The sequence below is a fragment of the Mustela erminea genome, chromosome 11, assembly GCF_009829155.1.
Source record: "Mustela erminea isolate mMusErm1 chromosome 11, mMusErm1.Pri, whole genome shotgun sequence".
Classification (NCBI taxonomy): Eukaryota; Metazoa; Chordata; class Mammalia; order Carnivora; family Mustelidae; genus Mustela; species Mustela erminea.
In genome coordinates, this window is record NC_045624.1 from 104,793,309 (window position 1) to 104,813,601 (window position 20,293).

Here is a 20,293-nt window from a genome sequence, read left to right on the forward strand (position 1 = left end):
TACAGTACAATCACCACTAAGCTATTACCCCAATGCAGTCATTTCTCTTGAAACCCACATTTTCCTTACTCTACACAGGAGAGGTTTGATAACAATGTGGCTACACAGCCTTCATTTTTGTGGAAGAAAGCTATGTATCGTCAACTCTGAAGGCCATACTTCACATTTTGGTGGGAGAATAACCATCTACATTTCTGGCTATTACTTTCTCTGTTTAATTAAATGAAAGACAGTATCAGCTTATTCACTTGGGTTAGGACTCGAGGTTTAATAAGATTAAAAGCTTCTTAAGGCAATTATATTGTTCAGAACAGACCACAGGTCTCTCAAAGGGATCAGATGGTCTGATTGTTTTGCCTAATGTAACTTTCAACCACCCACATATTAATTCCAAGTTCATTTTTATGATCTTTTTGACATTCAGATAATTGAGATTTTTTAACAGTAAAAATTCAAGCCCACATTTTTATCTTCTCAATGATTTGTTAATCCAAAGTTGCTCAGTTCACAAGTCGAAAGAAGATTCCTCTCCACCCCAGCTGTGCCAATACAACCTGGGACGGGAAACACGGAGTTCTGACACCCTGCTGAGCTACCAAGATTTCATGATGGAAATGAAGCTGACAGCTCTGTCAGGGCTGTGAGAAGCAGAAGCAGATCCAGCTCATTCCTGCAGAGATGTGCTGGCTCTACAGAGCCGAAGATAATCAAAGCAAATTTGGTGGGTAAAATGAGCCGATATAAGTCAAAGACACACGGGAAGAGATATTAAGCAAAAGGATGACATTCACACTCTACTGATCTGATGACTGCTGCCTTCACAAAAGGTTCAGCCACCACTGGGGCAAGGGGAGGCACCTCTCCTGAGGATTCAGCTGTTCCTTACACCCTCCCCTTCCAGCCCCCTAATCCCATCGCCCTCGTTTGGTCAGGTCATGGAGTTACAGGTCCTTGGTAGGATATATGTCCTGCGATGAAACTTCTCATGATCCCAAGTCCCATTCATCCCATAAATTCAGTACCTGAATTTTTCAGAGTCATCTTGGGCCAATGTGTACATTCTCTGCCACCTTTCAAACAACCCTTCCAGGTAGATGTTATTATTTACCTCTTGCAGATGAGAAAGACGGAGACTCAAAGAGAAAATTCGCTTAGCCAAGATCAGACAGCTAGCCAATAGCAGTGCTGGGATTGAAACCCACACCCTTCAGAATGATACTATTCTCTGGACTTCCACTGTTGCGGATAGAACCCCCATTCTCACTGAGGAAGTTATTGAGTGTTTACTGCTAAAGGAAGACATTTTTCTTTTATAAAAATGGAATTTCAAGAAAACGTCCACAAACACATTCTATAATCTTGACGTCAATAAATACTAACATTACCTGAGACAATGTTCTGGGTTTCCCAAGAGGCCTACAAGGTCACTTTCCAGCAGCCCATGTGTGGACAAGCCACACCTCCAGTTTACACTCTGCAGAGGTGATGAGGTGATAAGCAATGCTGCCCCCCACACCCCGGCCTAAAGGAATTTGGAAGCTCTGTCTCAGGGAAGCAGACAGCCTCTGGTAGCTGAGATGCAAATTCTATGCACAGTGGTTTTTACAGCAATCACTGAAATAAATGTTGATGTTCTGTAAGTTTTGTTCAAGAAAACTCTTTAAGGTATGGAGAGAATCCTTTACAAAAAAAACTTTATTGGTTTCCAGTTTTGGAGTATGCACTTGTTTTTATCCCTTGACCTTTTATCCCAGACTTTTGGTGGGGGAGGCACACACACGTGTGTGGCTGATAAGTAGATAAATGTTCTTGCTACTAATATGTCGTCCTTACTGTGAACCCGAATGACGAATTTAAAAAGTAACAACACAAAAAGCACTATTTGATTAACTTCCCAATAAATTAAATGCTTGTTTGTCCGTTATACCCTTTATCTGGTGAAATAAAAGAAATGCAGGATTTAGGTTCTTGGTCTACCACTTTCCCTCTCTTGGAGATTGTGTCATTGTTTGCAAAGTAGAGATAGCTAAGACACTTATTTCAGAAATTTACATGGAGACTCAAATAAAGTCATTCGGGTGAAGACTTTTTGTAAGGGATACCTGGGTGGCTCAGTTGGTTAAACTGCAGCCTTGGCTCAGATCATGATCCCAGGGTTCTGGGATCGAGTTCTGCATAGGGCTCCTTGCTCAGCAGGGAGCCTGCTTCTCTCTCTGCCTCTGCCTGCTTGTGCTCTCTATCTCTCTGACAAATAAATAAATAAATAAGATTAAAACTAAAAAGACTTTTTGTAAATGACAATGCTTAATAGGCCCTCATATTAATCAGCCAGAGTCTTACTAACTCAGAATCTATCTTTTTATACCATCATAGGAGATTCCACTTGGCAACAGTCTCTGTAGTTTCAGAAGGTCATGGTGTTGCTAGATTTGGTGTTCCTTTTGACATTATTAAATTCAGGGATATCTTTTTCCCAGGAGTTACCAAGGTCACAATTTTGGTCTGGTTGTGGAGGCTGCCCTGCTCCTCACAAGGTGGGAAGTTGACCTTGTGGGACGTTAGAATGAGGGCCAAGCAAGAAGAGATGTGGGAATGGCTTTGAAATCAAGACAGACTTAAACTTGACTGATGTCCCCTGGATCACTTCCGGAAGAGCAGACATGTTAAGATCAGCTGGAGGCCTGAGGACCAGGGAGAGGAAGCATGAAGTCCATATTTAAATGCCCAGGAGTGGGGAGGAAAGCCCTCTTCATGTTGCATTAATATTTTCACTGACTTTTCAGCCAATATGCAGGCCTATAACGATTACAGTGTGGTTAGGAAATGAACAGTAATGAACAGTGTTGAATCATTTCATCTTCGAAGAAAAAAATCAAGAACAAAGTCTAATGATTATCCCTAGCAAGTAAAATATTGCAAACCACAAAATGGTTTGCCATTCTAATCCATTTCAAGCATAAACAAACACATTCTTGCATGCACACACACCCCTACACGGAAACCATGGTCAGAAGCTGAAAGAGTTAATTTAGGCCTTGGAGAAAACCCACTTTAAGCACTGGTTCAAAAGCTCTTAAATAGCAGAAAAATCAATACACTTTTATCAGACTTCAGTGTTTATAGAAGCAATACAAAACAGGATTTTGTTAAATGTATATATTATGCCAGATCAAACTATAAGTTAAAACATCTGTGTCCGAGTTAATCTCAGATACAGCATGGAGATTATTTGAATTGTGTGTTTCCTTTTGTGACCTTTTTAGATGTGGCTTTGGGAGGGGAGAGGAGGGGGAATAATTTTCTTAAGGTTTTAGTTGCCTGCAACGGTGCCAACAGTTGAACACAACAGCAATATATTTTTTAAGTCACCCAGATGAATAACAAAAAAATAAAGAAAACCCTTTTAGTAATTTCAAAATAGTGTTGTATAGGGAATCTTAAAAAATAAATTATAGACACATAAATATAGGTATGTGGATCTAAGACTGCTATAGGCTATCCATGACATAAAATTTTCAATTAAAACCACGTTTATGAGCAATAATCACATTCTGAAAAGGCAGACACAACTTGCTAGTGGATTATACTACTTCCCCGATGAAATGAACCTTAAAACACAAGCAAATATGATGTACTTGGTTTAACATGCACCGATGTTTTTAACACAATAAAGTCTTACAGAAAATGTCTTATAGAAAGTTCTGAGTTCCTGTTTAGAGGAGACAAGAAAACAAGAATTGAAGTTGATGGAAGCTTTCTTTTTTTAGATCTGTTTTTAAGGGATCAGACATCTGTAAATCAAATCCATTTTGATTGAAACAATAAATTTGAGTCAATTCTGAAATTTCATTTCAAAAGTGTAAGAGAGAAATTCATGGGACCCTCAAAGAAAATGACAAGCCTGGTCTCTGAAATATGTCAGGAACACATTAACACCATGTAAAAATAACAGCAGAGCCAAACCAAAGTCACAACGGCCAAATGTCCTGAAAATGAGGCTCTAGGAAAGGAACTTGTGGATCTAATATTAGTTGTGTCTTTGGTAAGTGACTGGGACTTCTGATTTAATTCCCTTAATAAGTATTTTTGGCTCAGTCATGTTCTTCCTTCTTTGTTTAGCCGATTATGTGCTGGTGAGGAGACAAGAACTCGAGATTAAGAAGAAGAATTATAGGTGCTCCAAGCGGAGCAGTCATCCAACAATCTACAGATATTTGTTGTTTGTTGTTTGTATATTATGCCCATGCTCTGTTCTAGGTGCTAGAAACATAACCATAAACACAATAGAAAAAAATGAGCTCATGGCATTTATGTTCTAGTGGAGAGAAAGGCCACACACGCACACATACACACACACACACAGTACATATCCAGATCTAAGGCCAGGTGTTGATGAGTAATATAATGAAAATAAAGCCAGGAAAGGGAACAGAGAATAAAGGAAGAGCACCATGTCAGGTAAAACCTCTGTTGAGGTGACATTTGAGCAGAGCCCTGAATAAGGAAGGGAGACCCGTGGTTGTCTGCAGAAAAGCATCCCACAAAGACAGAATAGCAAACACAGCAGTAACAGACGAGGCCCAGAAATGTATCCACCATTACATCAGGCCTTTGTTCCTTTCATCAAAACCATGTTCCCTTCAACCTTGCAGCATACACCACAGCAATATCGCAACTTAGTCATGTAAGTCATCAGTGTGTATCAAGAATTAGTTGATTCTGCCCAGTGTGACTACAAGCAGAGAGCCGGCTTCGTCAGCCTCTGGGTAACAAAGAGATCTAGGGAACAAACGCTGTGTCTTAGCTTCTTAACAGTGATTGGGTAATAATAAAGAACTGGGAGAACACTATGGAATGGGGAAGTAGGAAGACAGTAACAAGGAATCCTGCCTATTTTTCAACTGCCCAAAGGCCAGTCCTGATAATGATACCTGCCCACATCCACAACGTGTCTCCAGTGCCCACCCTACTTCTGCAGGATCCAGGGCTTCTGGTCAAAGGGCACGGTTATTCAGCCCACATGATCATTCTTCCCACGGCACAGGAAGTTGGATGTGGTTCTACTTCTAAGAGAATACAGTTACTAAATGCCTTTTATCTAGACCAGACTAATACTGGGCCCTTTGGAGGTTGGAAAATTATCTTCATTCCTAATATACTAAAAGACTGTTCTTAATTAATAAATGTCTTCTAGAGTGTCCAATTCAGTAGCAGAAAGGAAAACTAATTATTAAAAAGATCTGAGTCCTTTCATCCTTGGGTACGGGAAGTTAGGACCAGCCCCTCCTATGACAGGCCATGTTAACAAGAACCACTGGCCCAGGGCTCAGTAATAATAAGCCTTTTTTAATGTTACAAAATTATCTTCATTCTCAGATGTTAAATCAGAGTCTAAAGAAATGGATAAATCTCTAGCAAGAAAAAAAAAAAAACGTAATTCCAATTAATGATTTGAGGTAAAGTAAACAGAATAGATTAACATTAATTCTTACATATACAACAACTTCAAGTGCATTTCTTTCCCCATCATACTTACATTAGTGTTATTTTATTTTAAAATAATTTTTGGGTGATGACAAAAGTCATACAGACTTATTGTTTGAAACTTTGCCTATTTTTAACATGTAAATTGCCTACAATTCAACAACTCAGATCTAAGAAAGATTAATATTTTGGTATGTTTCCTTCCTTTCAGTTATTTCATATATAAACATATACACACACACACATATTATAGAAGAACCCTGTCTCACAGGCAAATATTCTGATTCAATAAATCTGGTTAGGCCTGGATCAATGAGTTTCTTTGCAAACGTGTGTGATGTAGATAGATTGTCATTACCAAAATGGTGATGTTGTATGCTGGATTTTCTGAATCAATCTGATAACTTGGGGGCTCGCAAACTGTAGCCCTGTGGGTCAAATCCAATGGCCACCTGTTTTTATAAATAAAGTTTTATTAGAACGCAACCACACCTATTGGTGTATTAACCACAGCTGCTCTTTTCTACAATGGCAGAGTTCAGTTGCAAGAGTGACTGCTACACAGACTGTTAAGTCCTGCAAAGCCTGAAGTTGGTACAGTCTGGCCAGCCCCTTACAGAGGAAGTGTTTGGACCACGCCTTCCCCCACCATCAACCTCCCAGAAGAAAAATACAATGCATGTGTCCAACTACCCCCTCCTCCGTATTTCTTTTGCCTTGGTTAGGTTTTTCACTGCCATAATCTGAGTTTCCAAACCAGCATGTCCATATTGAATTATTAGAGGCTTAGGGACACACTATAGTTTTTTTCGCTTTTTGCTTTATGTACCCTCAGCTGCAAAGTGGTGCCCTCAAGGTGCTGGGGGGTAAAAGAGATAGTAGGTAAAGGCAGTCTAATGGAAACAGTTCTGATTTGGGGAACAATGTAGAGAAGCTTCTCAAGTATACCTACAGTCCTACTGTGACTACCCACCAGAAGCTGTCCTTTCAGATCACGCTGTAAAGTAATTGCCAGTTCCTTAATTATCAAAATGGATTCCCTAGAGGGAGTACTGCTTCCATTTAGAATGCAGAAAGCCACAAGAGGTTCTTCCCTTAACAAGGAGAAAGGGCTGAATAATTTACAGACCATGACTTCTCTCTCTCTCTTTTTTTTTTTTTTTTAGTATTTTACTTACTTATTTGACAGACAGAGATCACAAGTAGGCAGAGAGGCAGGCAGAGAGAGAGAGAAAGGGAAGCAGGCTCCCGGCCGAGCAGAGAGCCTGACGAGGGGCTCAATCCCAGGACCCTGAGACCATGACCTGAGCCGAATGCAGAGGCTTTAACCCTCTGAGCCACCCAGGTACCCCACCATGACTTCTCTTGAGCACACCCTTGAGCTTAAAGAAGCAGGGCAACCAGGGGAACCAAAGTTCAAAGTTCAAAGTCCCACCTCTAGGAAGAGGTGGGACACAGAAAATATTTCACCTGTGGCAGAGTTTTAACAAATAAGTCTGACCATCAGGGAGCATGACAGGATAACTGGAAGGCGCAGGAAAGAGGTCCACACACTAGCATGCGTACCCATAGGACAGGAGGCTGGAGAGAGCCCCTTCAGTGCACTTGCAGGCAAGTGTGCTCAGCTGCTACTAGGAGACAAGCAATAATCCCACTCACTTGCCTGGACCCTCCTCTAATCATTGGAAGAAAAGCCCAAACCACTACAGGGAGGCAGAAAACGTTCAGCTATCCAAGATCCATACCGCCTACACATTCCACAGGAACCTGAACTCAACATGTCCAAATTAGAACTCGTTTCCTTCCACTCAAAACCTCTGCTAACCACGATGTCCTCAGTAACTACAACCACAAACTTTGGAGTTCAGCATGACTCCTCTCTGGCCTTCATTCCTTCAGGTGAAATCATGTCTTCCTAAATCTCTCTCAGCTCTAAAAAGAGGACAGCATTTTTTTTTAAGTTTTTTTTATCCATTTATTTGAGAGAGAGAGCACGCATACACGGTGGGGAGGGGCAGAGGAAGACAGAGAAGCAGACTCCCCGCTGAGCAGGGTGCCTGAGGCAGGGCTTTGATCCTGGACTCCGAGATCATGACCTGAGCCAAAGGCAGATGCTTAACCCACTGAGCCACCCAGGTGTCCCAATAGGAGAGCCTTTTAATTCCACTGTTAGGATTCACTTCCAGTGCGTCCAGCCCCTTCCCCTCTGTCTCATACAACTGATCAATATCTGTTCCTTCTTAAAATATTCCAGAATCTCTCCATATCCACACTCCTCAGCATGATGGAAAAACACACCCACCTACCTTTCAAATGCTTTCCCCCAACCCCAGGCCCACCCTGAACCCTCTGCTCCAGCCATCACATGGTCACCAACAACGTGCAAACTTTTATACTTCAGTGCTGTATGAATCAGGCACTCCTCCTGCAAGATCCTTTCTTGACTCTTCTATCTGGTAAGCTTGCATTTGCTTTGATGCTTAAGCACTGACTAATTTCCCTCAGCCCCTTAGCCCTAGTGCGCTGCCCATTATTTGCCCCCTAAACTGTGATGCCCTGAGATGAGAGCTACCGATCCACATGTGCTATTCCCAACAGAAACCCCAGTCCCTAGCACAATGCCTGGCACATAGTAGATGTTCAATTTGTTTATTGACTAAATGTTAAGGCTGAAATGAAGACATGGACATGACATCCTCAGATGCAATAAACAACTGAAGATTAATGATCAGTGCTACCTATGGGAGGCAACCCAGCTGTCCAATTCCCAATGAAATACAAACTTCTGCTCCTGTTTAAGAGCTCTGCAGGAGATTTTGGGAAAACGGAGCTCGATTTTCTCATGCCACTTAGAGAAGAGAAAACCTAAATAAAGTTGGTTTGATTTTTATTTTTTCAAATGATGGTTTTTGCCACTCCAGGCTTTGGTAAGGTAGCTGGGCTTCATCAAGGCACTGCGAGAATTCTGTAGCAAGCTGCTTTTACTTACCTAGGTTGAAAGGCTGGTATCTAAGCCTTACCCATTCATGAGTAATTTCTGAAGGGTATGTGTTCAGTGATAGCACTCCTAAATGAATCCAAACACAGGCGATGCTTTAAAGAAAGAACAATGTGGTGATAATCACCATTTAATTTCAAGTGTTGCATATTTGTTTCAACAAATTTCAAAACATTTCCCAAGGGATTTTAAAGAAAGTCACCAAGTATGTTTAACAAAACAACATATGGAATGCTAATTTTGTTGTGATGCTACACTCTAATACAGCAAGAAACAGATTTTTCATAAAATCAGCAGATTTGCAAACACTAATTAAGAAACATTGAAAACTATCAAGGTCAATTTAAAAATCCATTTGAAAACAAATATTCCTAGTCTTGTTAGTTGTAGTAATTTCCCACTAGGGATTTGCTGCACATCAACAAACTTCCACCAACCAAGTCTTGCAGTAAAGGTAAATAAATAAAGGTTTACTTTCGATTTTTGATACCAAGCCGAACAGTGGGGTTTGGAAGTTTGGGTGGAAATAACCAATTTGTCTCTACTGGTATAATCTCTACTCAGGAATCGAAGATCTTTGGGGGTACAGGATTTCTACTTAACTTAAGATATATCACTCCTGAGAGACTTTCCAGGAGTTCAGCGCTTGCCATAAGGGAACATGCTGTGATGCTGTTAACTTTGTGAGAATAATTCTCTGCCTTGTGTGGAGAGAGCAAGGAGCCCCCAGAAATTAGTTTGACAACCAAAACCTTAATGAATGCTGCCCTCTGCGCTGTCTGTGCCCATTGTTTTTTCTGCCTCTCTGTCCATTGGGGATGGAAATACACATAGCTGCCCTGTATGTATTATGTGCACATGGATATATATGTGTGCGTGTGTGTGTGTGTGTGTGTGTGTGTGTGTGTGTGTCCCTTTCCAAACACTCAGAGTTTCGACCAGTGGGTATTGACTAAATACTCACTAGGTCAATCAAGCTACATGCTCAGGGGTACTCATCTGTCATCAAAGTTAATTCCATGCACAGCGGATGAACAGATGTATTATATTTATAGTCTCTGACAGCAGATCCACCAGTAACACACATCAAGATGCTTTAAGCAGGCTAATTTATAACAAACTCCCCTTTCGCCTAAGAACCCTAGACCAATGACAAAAAAGGAGCTGATTTGAATCCAAGGAGCAAAGATAACACTATACTATTGCATATTCAACTCTTCTGTGTTAAATAGTTCAACGAATTACTGTTTTGTCTTGTCTTGTTCCAGAAAGGACTTAGAGTAGTTTTGTTTGGAGTAAGTGTGAGACTGGTTGAATTCGGGAAAGTTACTATTAACTGGAATTTGGCCTTTAGTTCCTATGGTATCCCTCTTGATGAAATTGGGAGCAGGATAATATATATTTGAGTGGGTCAGTCCTCTGTCCCACGGACCCCCAACACCGGACCGGCCAGATGATGGCTGAAACGTCTTAAAATAAAGATGCAAAAGTTGTATGAAGCGAAGACAAAGATATATCAGAGTAAATGTCATGATTATTTGAACTTGTCTACTGATTCCTTGAGGAATGCTATCTCGTGAACAAATGAACTTCTTCTCCTTACCTCTTTCATTTCACTTCACTATTTATAATAAAAATGAGGAGGATCTGAGATGATGGGGTGGGAAGAACAATCTTGGCCAAAAAGAGACTATTAGACTTAATTTAATCTTATGTCTAGGGTTTTTGTTATAGATACAAACAGCACAGCAACTAAGACACCAAACATGGGAAATTTTAAAACATTATTTATTGCTAAGTCTAAAACACTCAAACATCACAGCACAGTGATTGCCAAATCTAAATTAGAGTCTGTGGGATTTTTAAAAGTTTCTCTTCAGGGGAACGTTTCAGCTCTACAGAGAGGTGTGATACGTAAGAAGATGGAGCATCTGGCTGGAGACCAATTTGCCTATGAGCCCAAACCAAGTGGACCCATATGGACAGCTTTTATAAAATCCTAAACGGTAAAGCTGAAGAAAACTCTAGGCTCAGACTGCTTTCACAGCACTCACGGGGTTATAACAAATTCTGACTAAACCTAAGAATTTGCAAATGATATATTTTTTATTTATTCATGTTTATCCACAGTGGGTTTTTTTTTCATTTCTCTGCTTTTATTTGGATATTTAAAAATTCACGGCTACTCAAGCATTTTGTTTAAATACCACAGACAAGTCACTCATCTTTCTTTCATGAAGGAGAAAAGAAACGTTAATGAGACAGATAATCAAAGTCCCCAAAACAGACAGGAAAGACTAGAACTAATGCATTTTCTTTTTAAAACATGTATAACATAAAATAAACCATCTAACCATTTCCGAGTACACAACTGCATTAAGTACATACATAATATGTATGTACACAATCATCACAACTATGTATTTCCAAAATGTTTTTATCATCTTAAACAGCAGCTTAGTATCAGTAAAACAATAACCTCCCACTTTCATTCCTCCCCCAGTAAACTCTCCTCTCCTTTCTGTCTCTATGAATCTGCCTGTTTTAGATACCTCATGTAAGTGAAATTATTAGTATCTGTCCTTTTGTGTCTGGCTTATTTCACCTAGCAGAATGTTTCTGAAGCTCAGCCATGTTGTGATTGTATCAGAATTTCATTCCTTTGGCTAAATTATATTCCATTATATGGAATTATAATATAGAATTATATTCCATTGTATATAATATTTTGTTCATACATTCATCTGTAATGGACACTTGAGATGTTTCCACCTTACAGCTATGGTGAATAATGCTGCTGTAATCATTGGTATACAAGTATCTTTTTAAGTGTTTACTTTCATTTCTTTGGGATATGTTTCTACTAATGGAATTACTGGACCATATGGTAATTCCATGTTTAACTTTTTTTTCTTTCCACCCCCCAACACCTATGTCAGCCATACCCCTACTCACCTTGCCTCTGGCAACCATCAGTTTGTTGTTTATAGTTAAGTCTGTTTCTTGGTTTGTCTTTTTTTTTTTTCCTTCTTTGCTTGCTTGTTCTGTTTCTTAAGTTCCACAAATGAGTGAGACCATGTGGTACTTGTCTTTCTCTGACTGACTTATTTCACTTAGCATTATATTCTCTAGCTCCATCCACGTCATTGCAAATGGCAAGATTTCATTATTTTTTATGGCTGAATAAAAATGCATATTATATATATTATATATAATATATATATTATATATAAATGCATATTATATATATATCACCTCTCTATTATATATGCATACCACCTCTTCTTTATCCATTCATCAATCAAAGGACAGCTGAGCTGCTTCTTAGCTATTATAAATAAAGTTGCAATAAAGATAGGGGTGTATGTGGGGCGCCTGGGTGGCTCAGTGGGTTAAAGCCTCTCCCTTCAGCTCAGGTCATGATCCTAAGTCCTGGGATCAAGCCTTGCATCGGACTCTCTGCTCAGCCGGAGGCCTGCTTCCTCCTCTCTCTCTGCCTGCCTCTCTATTTGTGATCTCTGTCTGTCAAATAAACAAATAAAAAAATCTTTAAAAAAAAAAAAAGATAGGGGTGTATGTATCCCTTTGAATTAGTATTTTTGCATTTTGGGGGCACTCAGTAGTGTAATTACTGGATGGTAGGGTGGCTCTATTTTTAAATTTTTGAGGAACCTCCATACTGTTTTCCACTATGGTTATACCAGTTTGCATTCCCACCAACAGTGCAAAAGGGTTCCTTTTTCTCCACATCCTTACCACCACTTGTTTTTTGTGTTTTTTATTTTAGCCATTCTGACAGGCGTGAGGTGATGTCTCATAGTAGTTTTGATTTGCATTTCCCTGATAATAAGTGATGTTGAGCATCTTTTCAGGTGTCTGTTGGCCATCTATATGTCTTCTTTAAGAAATGTCTCTTCATGTCTTCTGCCCATTTTTTAATTAGATTATTTGGTTTTTTAGGTGTTGAGTTGTAATGTTGTTTATATTTTTTGGATACTAACCCTTTATTAGATTAGTCATTTGCAAAATCTTCTCCAATTCCATAGGTTGCCCTTTAGTTTTGTTAACTGTTTCTTTTACTGTGCAGAAGCTTTTTATTTTTTTTATTTATTTTCAGTGTAACAGAATTCATTGTTTATGTACCACACCCAGTGCTCCATGCAATACATGCCCTCTATAAGCTTTTTATTTTTTTTTGAGTTATAGTTTATTTTTTTAATGTTTAAATTTTTTATTTTTTATAAACATATAATATATTTTTATTCCCAGAGGTACAGGTCTGTGAATTGCCAGGTTTACACACTTCACAGGACTCACCAAAGCACAAAGCTTTTTATTTTTATATAGTTTATTTTTTGTTTATTTTTGCTTTTCTTTCTCTAGCCTCCAGAGATATATCTAGAAAAATGTTGCCACAGCCTATATCAGAGAAATTACTGCCTGTGCTCTGTTCTAGGACTTTTATGGTTTCTGGTCTCAGGTTTAGGTCTTAGCTCCACTTTGAGTTTATTTTAGTGTTTGGTGTGAGAAAGTGGCCCAGTTTCATTCTTTTAATGTGACTGTCCAGTTTTCCCAACACCATTTGTTGAAGAGGCTGTCTTTTTCCCATTGTATATGCATTCTTCATTTGTTGAAGATTCATTGACTCATTGATTGATCTTATAATTGTGGGTTTAGTACTCAGTTTTCAATTCTATTTCATGAATCTATGTGCCTGTTTTTATGCCAGGACCATACCATTTTAATTACTACTACTTTGTAATATAACTTGAAATCTGAAATTGCGATACCTCTGGTTTTGTTTTTCTTTTACAAGATTGCCTGGGCTATTTGAGGGTTTTTTGTGGTTCCATACAATTTTAGGATTGTTTGTTCTAGTTTTGTGAAAAATGTTGTTGGTATCTTGATAGGGATTGCATTAAATCTGTAGATTGCTTTGGGTAGTGTAGGCATTTTAATAACATTTGGTCTTCTAACCCATAAGCATGGAAGTTCTTTTCATTTCTTTGCTTTGTCTTGAATTTTTTCTGCAGTGTTTCATAGTTTTCAGAGTACATGTCTCTCACCTCTTTGGTTAAGTTTATTCCTAGATATATTATTGTTTTTGGTGCAATTGTAAATGAGATTATCCATGTTTAACTGCTTGAAAAGCTGCTAACTGTTTTCCACAGCAGTCATACTATTTTACATTCCCACATTGCATAAGGGTTTCACTTTCTCCATATGTTTACCAACACTTGTTATTTTCTGTTTTGATTGTTTATACTAGCCATCCTAATGGGTGTGAAGTGGTATTTCACTGTGGTTTTCATTTGCATTTCCCTAATGACTAATGATGATGAGCATATTTTCATATGTTTACCGACCATTTATATATCTTCTCCAGAGAAATGTCTATTCAAGTACTTTGCCCATTTTTTAATTGGATTGTTTGTTGTTGAGTAGTAGGAGTTCTTTATATACTCTGGATGTTAATCCCTTATCAGATAGGTGATTTTTAAATATGTTTTCCCCATCTCTGGGTTGTTGATGTATAAAGGTTTTTAATTTTAATGAAGTCAATTTCATCTATTTTTTTTTCTTTTGCTATCTCTACTTTTGGAATCATATCCAAAAATATCACTGCCAAATCCAAAGTCATGGAGATTTTTTCCCATTTTGTTTTGTTTTGTTTTCAACCTGTATTATAGTATTAGGTTGCACATTTTAGGATTTTGATCCATTTTGAATTAATTTTTGTATATGGTATAAGCTTTTTGTGTGTGGATATCCAACACTTTGGTTGAAGAGACTGCCCTCCCAGACATCTTGGGACCTCTGCTGAAAAACAAATGACCATATAACCGAAGGTTTTCATTGCCTGTATGAGGGATAGCCACGAAATACCTGTCCTTATACTGGTACCACACCGTTTTGATTACTATAGCTTTATAATAAGTTTTCAGAATGGGAAGCATGAGTCCTCCAACTTCATCCTTTTTCAAAATTATTTTGGCTATTCAGATTCCCTTTAGTACTTTTATTTCTTAAAAAAAAAAAAAGCCTTTGGGATTTTGATGGGAATTACACTGAATCCATAGATCAATCTGGGTAGTACTATCATCTACATATTGCCTTCTTATCATTGAACATAGTATGTCTTTGAATTACTGATGCTTTCTTTAATTTCTGAAAGAAATGAAAATGCACTTATTTTTTTAATTTGTTTTTACACTTAACTGACATTTACCCTATTCTAAATGCCTTACAAGTATTAGTTTATTTAATCCTCTTAACACCTCCATAAAGACTATTTTAACTCTGTTTTATGGATAAAGAAACTTAACACAAAGAGGTTAAATAACTTGCCTAAGGTCACAGAGCTCATTAAGTGGCAGAACTGGGATCTGAATCCAGGCAGTGCAGCTGTGGAGCCCAAGCTCCAACTATAATGTTATAATCCTTTTCAAGAACTCATTCATTAGGCATTTGCACAATGCCTGCCAGTTCCCCAGAAGCAGGCCCTGAGACAAGAGTTCATGGATGTATCAGTGATTTATTCAGGAAACGTTCCTAGGTGCAACCCATTAAGAGAGTAAAGACAGGATAGGGAAGGAGAAGATGACAAACAAGAGTTTGATTCCAGGTCAGGTCCCTGTCTCAGCCTGATCTGGTGAGAGCTGTGGAGTGTGTGTGTGTCCACCTCAGGGAAAGGATTTTTGTGCTACAGTACTAGCTGCAAGTCACTCTGCTGGGGGTGTGAACTTTCAGAAAATCATAGCTCTTCACGTGTCTGAGATAAGTGGCTCAAGTAGCTCAAGGTTAGTCCTCTAGAGAAAGTAAGAACTTCAGGTTGGTAGGAACAAAGCATACGAAGCTAGAGGATAAATACACAAGGGTGGTAAATCTCCAAAGAGATCTAGGAGATGTGGGCAGAGCCCACCAACAGAACCTTGTGTGTGTAAAGTACTATAGAAAACACTTGAAGAACTGAGATAAATGAAACTAATACATTTGCCTTCAAGTAGCAAAGTCAAGACATGCCTACTTTATAGAGTGTAGATGGTGGTAATTACTATGAGGGGCAAATACATTGCTAAGAAATTGGAGAGAATAACTGTTTTATGCCCTGGTTGAGAGACTCATAAAAGATCACTAAAGAGGGGGCACCTGTATGGCTCTGTGGGTTAAGCCTCTGCCTTCAGCTCAGGGTATGATCTCAGGGTCCTGAGACAGACTCTCTGCTGTCAGGCACTCTTCTCAGCAGGGAGCCTGCTTCCCCCTCTCTCTCTGCCTGCCTCTCTGCCTACTCGTGATCTCTCTCTCTGTGTCAAATAAATAAATAAAATCCTTAAAAAAAAAAAAAAAAGATCACTAAAGAAGTGGCGTTCAACCTGAGTGTTACAAATGGCAAGCTTTGGGGAGAGCCCTCAAGGTCAATCGAAATACAGAACAACCCCACAGAGGAATGACAGCACAGTGCACCTTCACGATCAGGCAGTGTTCAGCAACACTGTACTACCGAATATAACGAGTTCCCCAAAACAGTGTTTGCAAATGCAAAAAAAGTGTTTTGAAATGCCCCCACCCCAGACCTACCTGAATCAGACACTCAGCAATGGAGTCCAACAGTCTATTTCAGTAAGCCATGAAGGTGACTCTAAAGCATGGCCAAGGTGGCGGGACATGTTCTGCCACCACCTCAACTTCTGCTCCATGGAAGCTGCCCTGAGCTGCAGGTGCCCTAGGTTGTCACTGACTCTGCTGCCTGCCCACCACCACACTCCCCAACTCCCTCTCTTCACTGCTGTGTATCTATCCTTTAGCTGAAGAATAATAGCACAGGATAAAAGTGGATCTTCTACTAGAAGAAGGGATAGCCATAATAGAGAGCAGCCTTTTGGGACCTACAAGCTTGAAGCTCAGCTATTGCAGAAACATGAGGTCAATTCAATGGGAAAAAAAAAAAAATGACAGAGGAACAATTCTGCTGATCAGAGGGGAGGGCGTGGACCATCATGGGGGCCATCCCCCCTCTCTGTCTCCAGGGAGTTCTAAAAGTTCTTACTCCTCCTCCTTCCTTGGGGTCTGGGGCAGGTCCAGGGGCTCACAATACTCAAAAAATGACAGGCTAACAGTTTATGCCAATAGGAGATGAGGTCTGCAGCACCACCATAGTTTGAAATTGCAAATCAAACACTATATGAAAGATCACATAATTCTTATAAACAAACAGTTTAGAAATGACCATAAATATATAACATATAAAAGTATGGGGGCACCTAAGAGGCTCAGTTGGTAAGCATCTGACTCAATTTTGGATCAGGTCATGATCTCAGGGTCATGAGATTGAGGCTGTCTCAAAGGGAGAGATTATTTTTCTGCCTCTGCCACCCTTCATCTCCCCCCATAAAATAATAATAATATATAAAATTATGTTTTAGGAAAGAATAGCATAGTTTAGTGGGACAATATGCAGAAAGGAGCCTTGGAAATATGATTTTGGGGATAGGCATCCTAGGTGAGGATGAGGAACCATTAGGCCAGGCCATGAAATGAATAGAGCCTGAGCTTTAGTAAGTGTCTCTGGCAAGTTGTGCAAAAAGACTTACAGAGAAAAGATCCCAGAAGAAGGGAAACCTCTTAGGATGCTCAGAAGTAGAACTGTGGAAAAGCATTAAAAAAATAGGAAATTCTTAGATAAAATTGGCAAATACTTAACTAAGGAATGACAAGGAAACGTTTTTCTGCAGACTGAAGATATAAATTAAGGTGAAACAACTCCTCTACAAACGTCTGTTTTTTTTTTTTTTTCTGAAACAGAAAATTCATTCTTACCCACAGAACAACAGCCATTAAAACTATCCCCACAGAGAAGCTACTGAACTCTCTCAGTTACCATTGAAGCGTTCTTGAAATGTGGACATGCTGAATGACTCTAGGTGTCCTTTTTTTTTTTTTAAAGATTTTATTTATTTATTTATTTGACAGAGAGAAATCACAAGTAGATGGAGAGGCAGGCAGAGAGAGAGAGAGAGAGAGAGGGAAGCAGGCTCCCTGCTGAGCAGAGAGCCCGATGCGGGACTCGATCCCAGGACCCTGAGATCATGACCTGAGCCGAAGGCAGCGGCTTAACGCACTGAGCCACCCAGGCGCCCGACTCTAGGTGTCCTTAAGACACATGCATGTGATCACACTTTTGGCTTAAGCCTGCAAATACATTCCCTTCCTCAGAAAGCCTGCAGGTTATAAAACAAAATGCTAATTGGCATGCCACTAAATTCTCTAGATCAGCTGTTAGAACAGGTTTAGGAAACCACTCGCCCTCAGAGTCAGACATTGCCTTATTATCAGCTCATCGTAAGGAAGTTAACATCTGCATAGCTGCTACAATTAAATAAAAATAGCAAATACTTGATGAGTGCTTAGTATGTGCCAGGCTCTATGCTCTTTATATGTCTTATGCCTTTTTTTCTTTTCTTTTCTCTTTTTTTTTTTTTTTTTTTTTTTTTTGCTGAGACACAGAGGATTAAATGAATTGCCTGACATTACACAGCTTTTAAGAAACAAAGCCAGGGGCGCCTGAGTGGCTCAGTGGGTTGAGCCGCTGCCTTCAGCTCAGGTCATGATCTCAGGGTCCTGGGATTGATTCCCGCATTGGGCTCTCTGCTCAGCAGGGGACCTGCTTCCCTTTCTGCCTCTCTGCCTACTTATGATCTCTCTCTGTCAAATAAATAAATAAAATCTTAAAAAAAAAAAAAAAAGCCAGGATGTAAATCCATATATGCCAACTCCAGGGCCAGAATCCAAAGCACTAAAGCCATATCTCTCCATACATTATAGCTTTTAATTTAGTCCTTGTAAAAACCCTCTGTGGTACTCATTAGTGTCACCATTTTACAGGTGCAGAGCATGAGACCCAGAGAAAGTAAGCGTCCAGGTCACCAAGAATGCACCTGTAAGACCTAACCCGAGTTGTCTGAGTCCCAGGGCCACGTTGACTCACTACCTGGGATGGTGCGTACTGACTGGGATCAGCTTCAGCATTTCCAAAACATACTGGCAGTTCTGGGAAAGGAAGCAGAGTATCTGAAATATCAACCCAGCCGACAGCAGTGAAGATATGTACAAGATCAAGTGTGCGTGCCCAGGAGCACATGCACACATATACACACACGCACAAACGCGGCAGTTTAGTAAAGGTGACAGGAGCGTGGCAGCGTCTATACTTCCGCTCTCCACTACCAGTTAATGGTACATCAATCTGTGTGCATGTAGGTAGATACACGGAGCTAGAGATTATGTAGACAGTAATAACAGAGATACCCATTTTCAGAAAGGGACGAGAATAGTCATGTGGACTACCTGGGATGTCTGGGAATCCAGGGAGGAATTATCATCTGTTATAAAATATAATCAATCCTATTGATAAAACACTAAACACTTATGACGGCATTAAGCAAGAGGTGCATTATTCAGTCTCGACTTTCCAGGCCTGCTGCACGTGAAGCATGATCGCAGAGGCAGCGTCCACCTAGAGAACAAGTCTAGAAATTTTGCTAACTGAAACTTGTGTTATTTTTCTAAAAGAATGACTCCTTTCACTCAACTCCCAGTCATTCCCTAATTTTAGGCTATATCCCCAACCCAGGTCTCGCTTTCTTTAAGGCACCAATATTCATCTTGGAGAGAGGAAGTATATAGCAAGACTTAAGTCAACTCAGAAACACTGCAAGGTTTTGTGTTTTTTTTTCTTTTTTTTTTTAAACCTGGAACACAAGCCCAAAGGTAATTATTACCTATCTGATCACTTCTTTAAATTAGCATTGCCATTATGAACATTGTTTGTCAATGAAGACTGAATTAATAAATATGGTTTTAAACAAAACGCATTCCTAAAATAAACTACCTTCTGCTTACAACCCAAGCAGAGATCATTCACCGCCACCCTTCAGGAGAATGGCTAGAACCATCTCAATCCCCGAATATGGAAGAACAGATGTGAGCTCAGTCAGGTACAGATGTTGCAATCACGGCCACTGCTTCACATAAACAGAAATCAGTATGTCTCAAATCCCGTGATTAGGTCAGGAAATCTCAAATCCCTGAACCAATTGATTAATACGACTCTGATGGCTTCAGGAGAAACAAAGCGAGGGGGTGTTGTTTTGGAAGCGGCCTTGCGAGAAAGGCTGTACTTAAACATAATTTGCCCTTTTCCTTCCGTGCCTTTGGGGAAAGTGTGATCGCAGCCTCTGTGTTGGGGCCAAGTTCTAGGTTATCATTTATGCAGCCGTCTTGCACTTTGATCTTGGTCATGCTGACAAGGAAAATGAGAGGAGCGAGCCGGGCAGGCCCCCAGCGCATGATCGTCGTGGCGGAGGACACGGGACTGAACAGTTCCATGTGCCCTGGCCAGCCCGCACCAGCCCCATGTGATCTATCCCTGGTCTGAGCGCAGGTGCAGGGATGCTGGGCCTGCCCGGTGCAGCCCTGGACAGTAACTAACTGATTGGAAGCATTGGGGAACTTACCAAAAAGCAAGAACACAAAAGTCGGTCAGGAAATGGTTACAAATTAGAAAAAGAAAGACAAATCAAGGGCAGAGGGGCCTCTTATGCCACAGTAATAAAAGCAACTTCCTCTTCACCCTAATTTCGGAACCACAGAGTCGAATTCTCTCCATATGAAATTCCTTACAAGTCGCAGGCTGCCCTGAACCACGGCCTGTGTTCCTTTCAACGTACTCACAGCAGAGTCGCAGAGAAACAGATGTTACCGTTTTGCTATCACGCTGTCAAGGGAAAGTGTCGACTTGACATGGGAAACAGC

General features: G+C 40.0%; 1 protein-coding gene across 9 annotated transcripts in view; it reads right to left on the minus strand.

The window, feature by feature from the left end:
- The window catches only part of SUGCT (succinyl-CoA:glutarate-CoA transferase), a 787,044-nt gene that overhangs the window by 291,610 nt on the left and 475,141 nt on the right, over positions 1 to 20,293 (minus strand). Inside the window, exon 13 of one of the 9 annotated variants that reach the window (XM_032304189.1) lies at positions 7,588 to 8,577. The exons of 7 other annotated variants lie outside the window; for them this stretch is intronic. In XM_032304189.1, the coding sequence (XP_032160080.1) occupies positions 8,509 to 8,577 (69 nt within the window). In that variant the 3' untranslated portion in view covers positions 7,588 to 8,508. Of the gene's footprint in view, positions 1 to 7,587; positions 8,578 to 16,751; positions 17,126 to 20,293 lie in introns of those variants that run through there. One more of the 9 variants, XM_032304195.1, reaches the window with a different exon arrangement.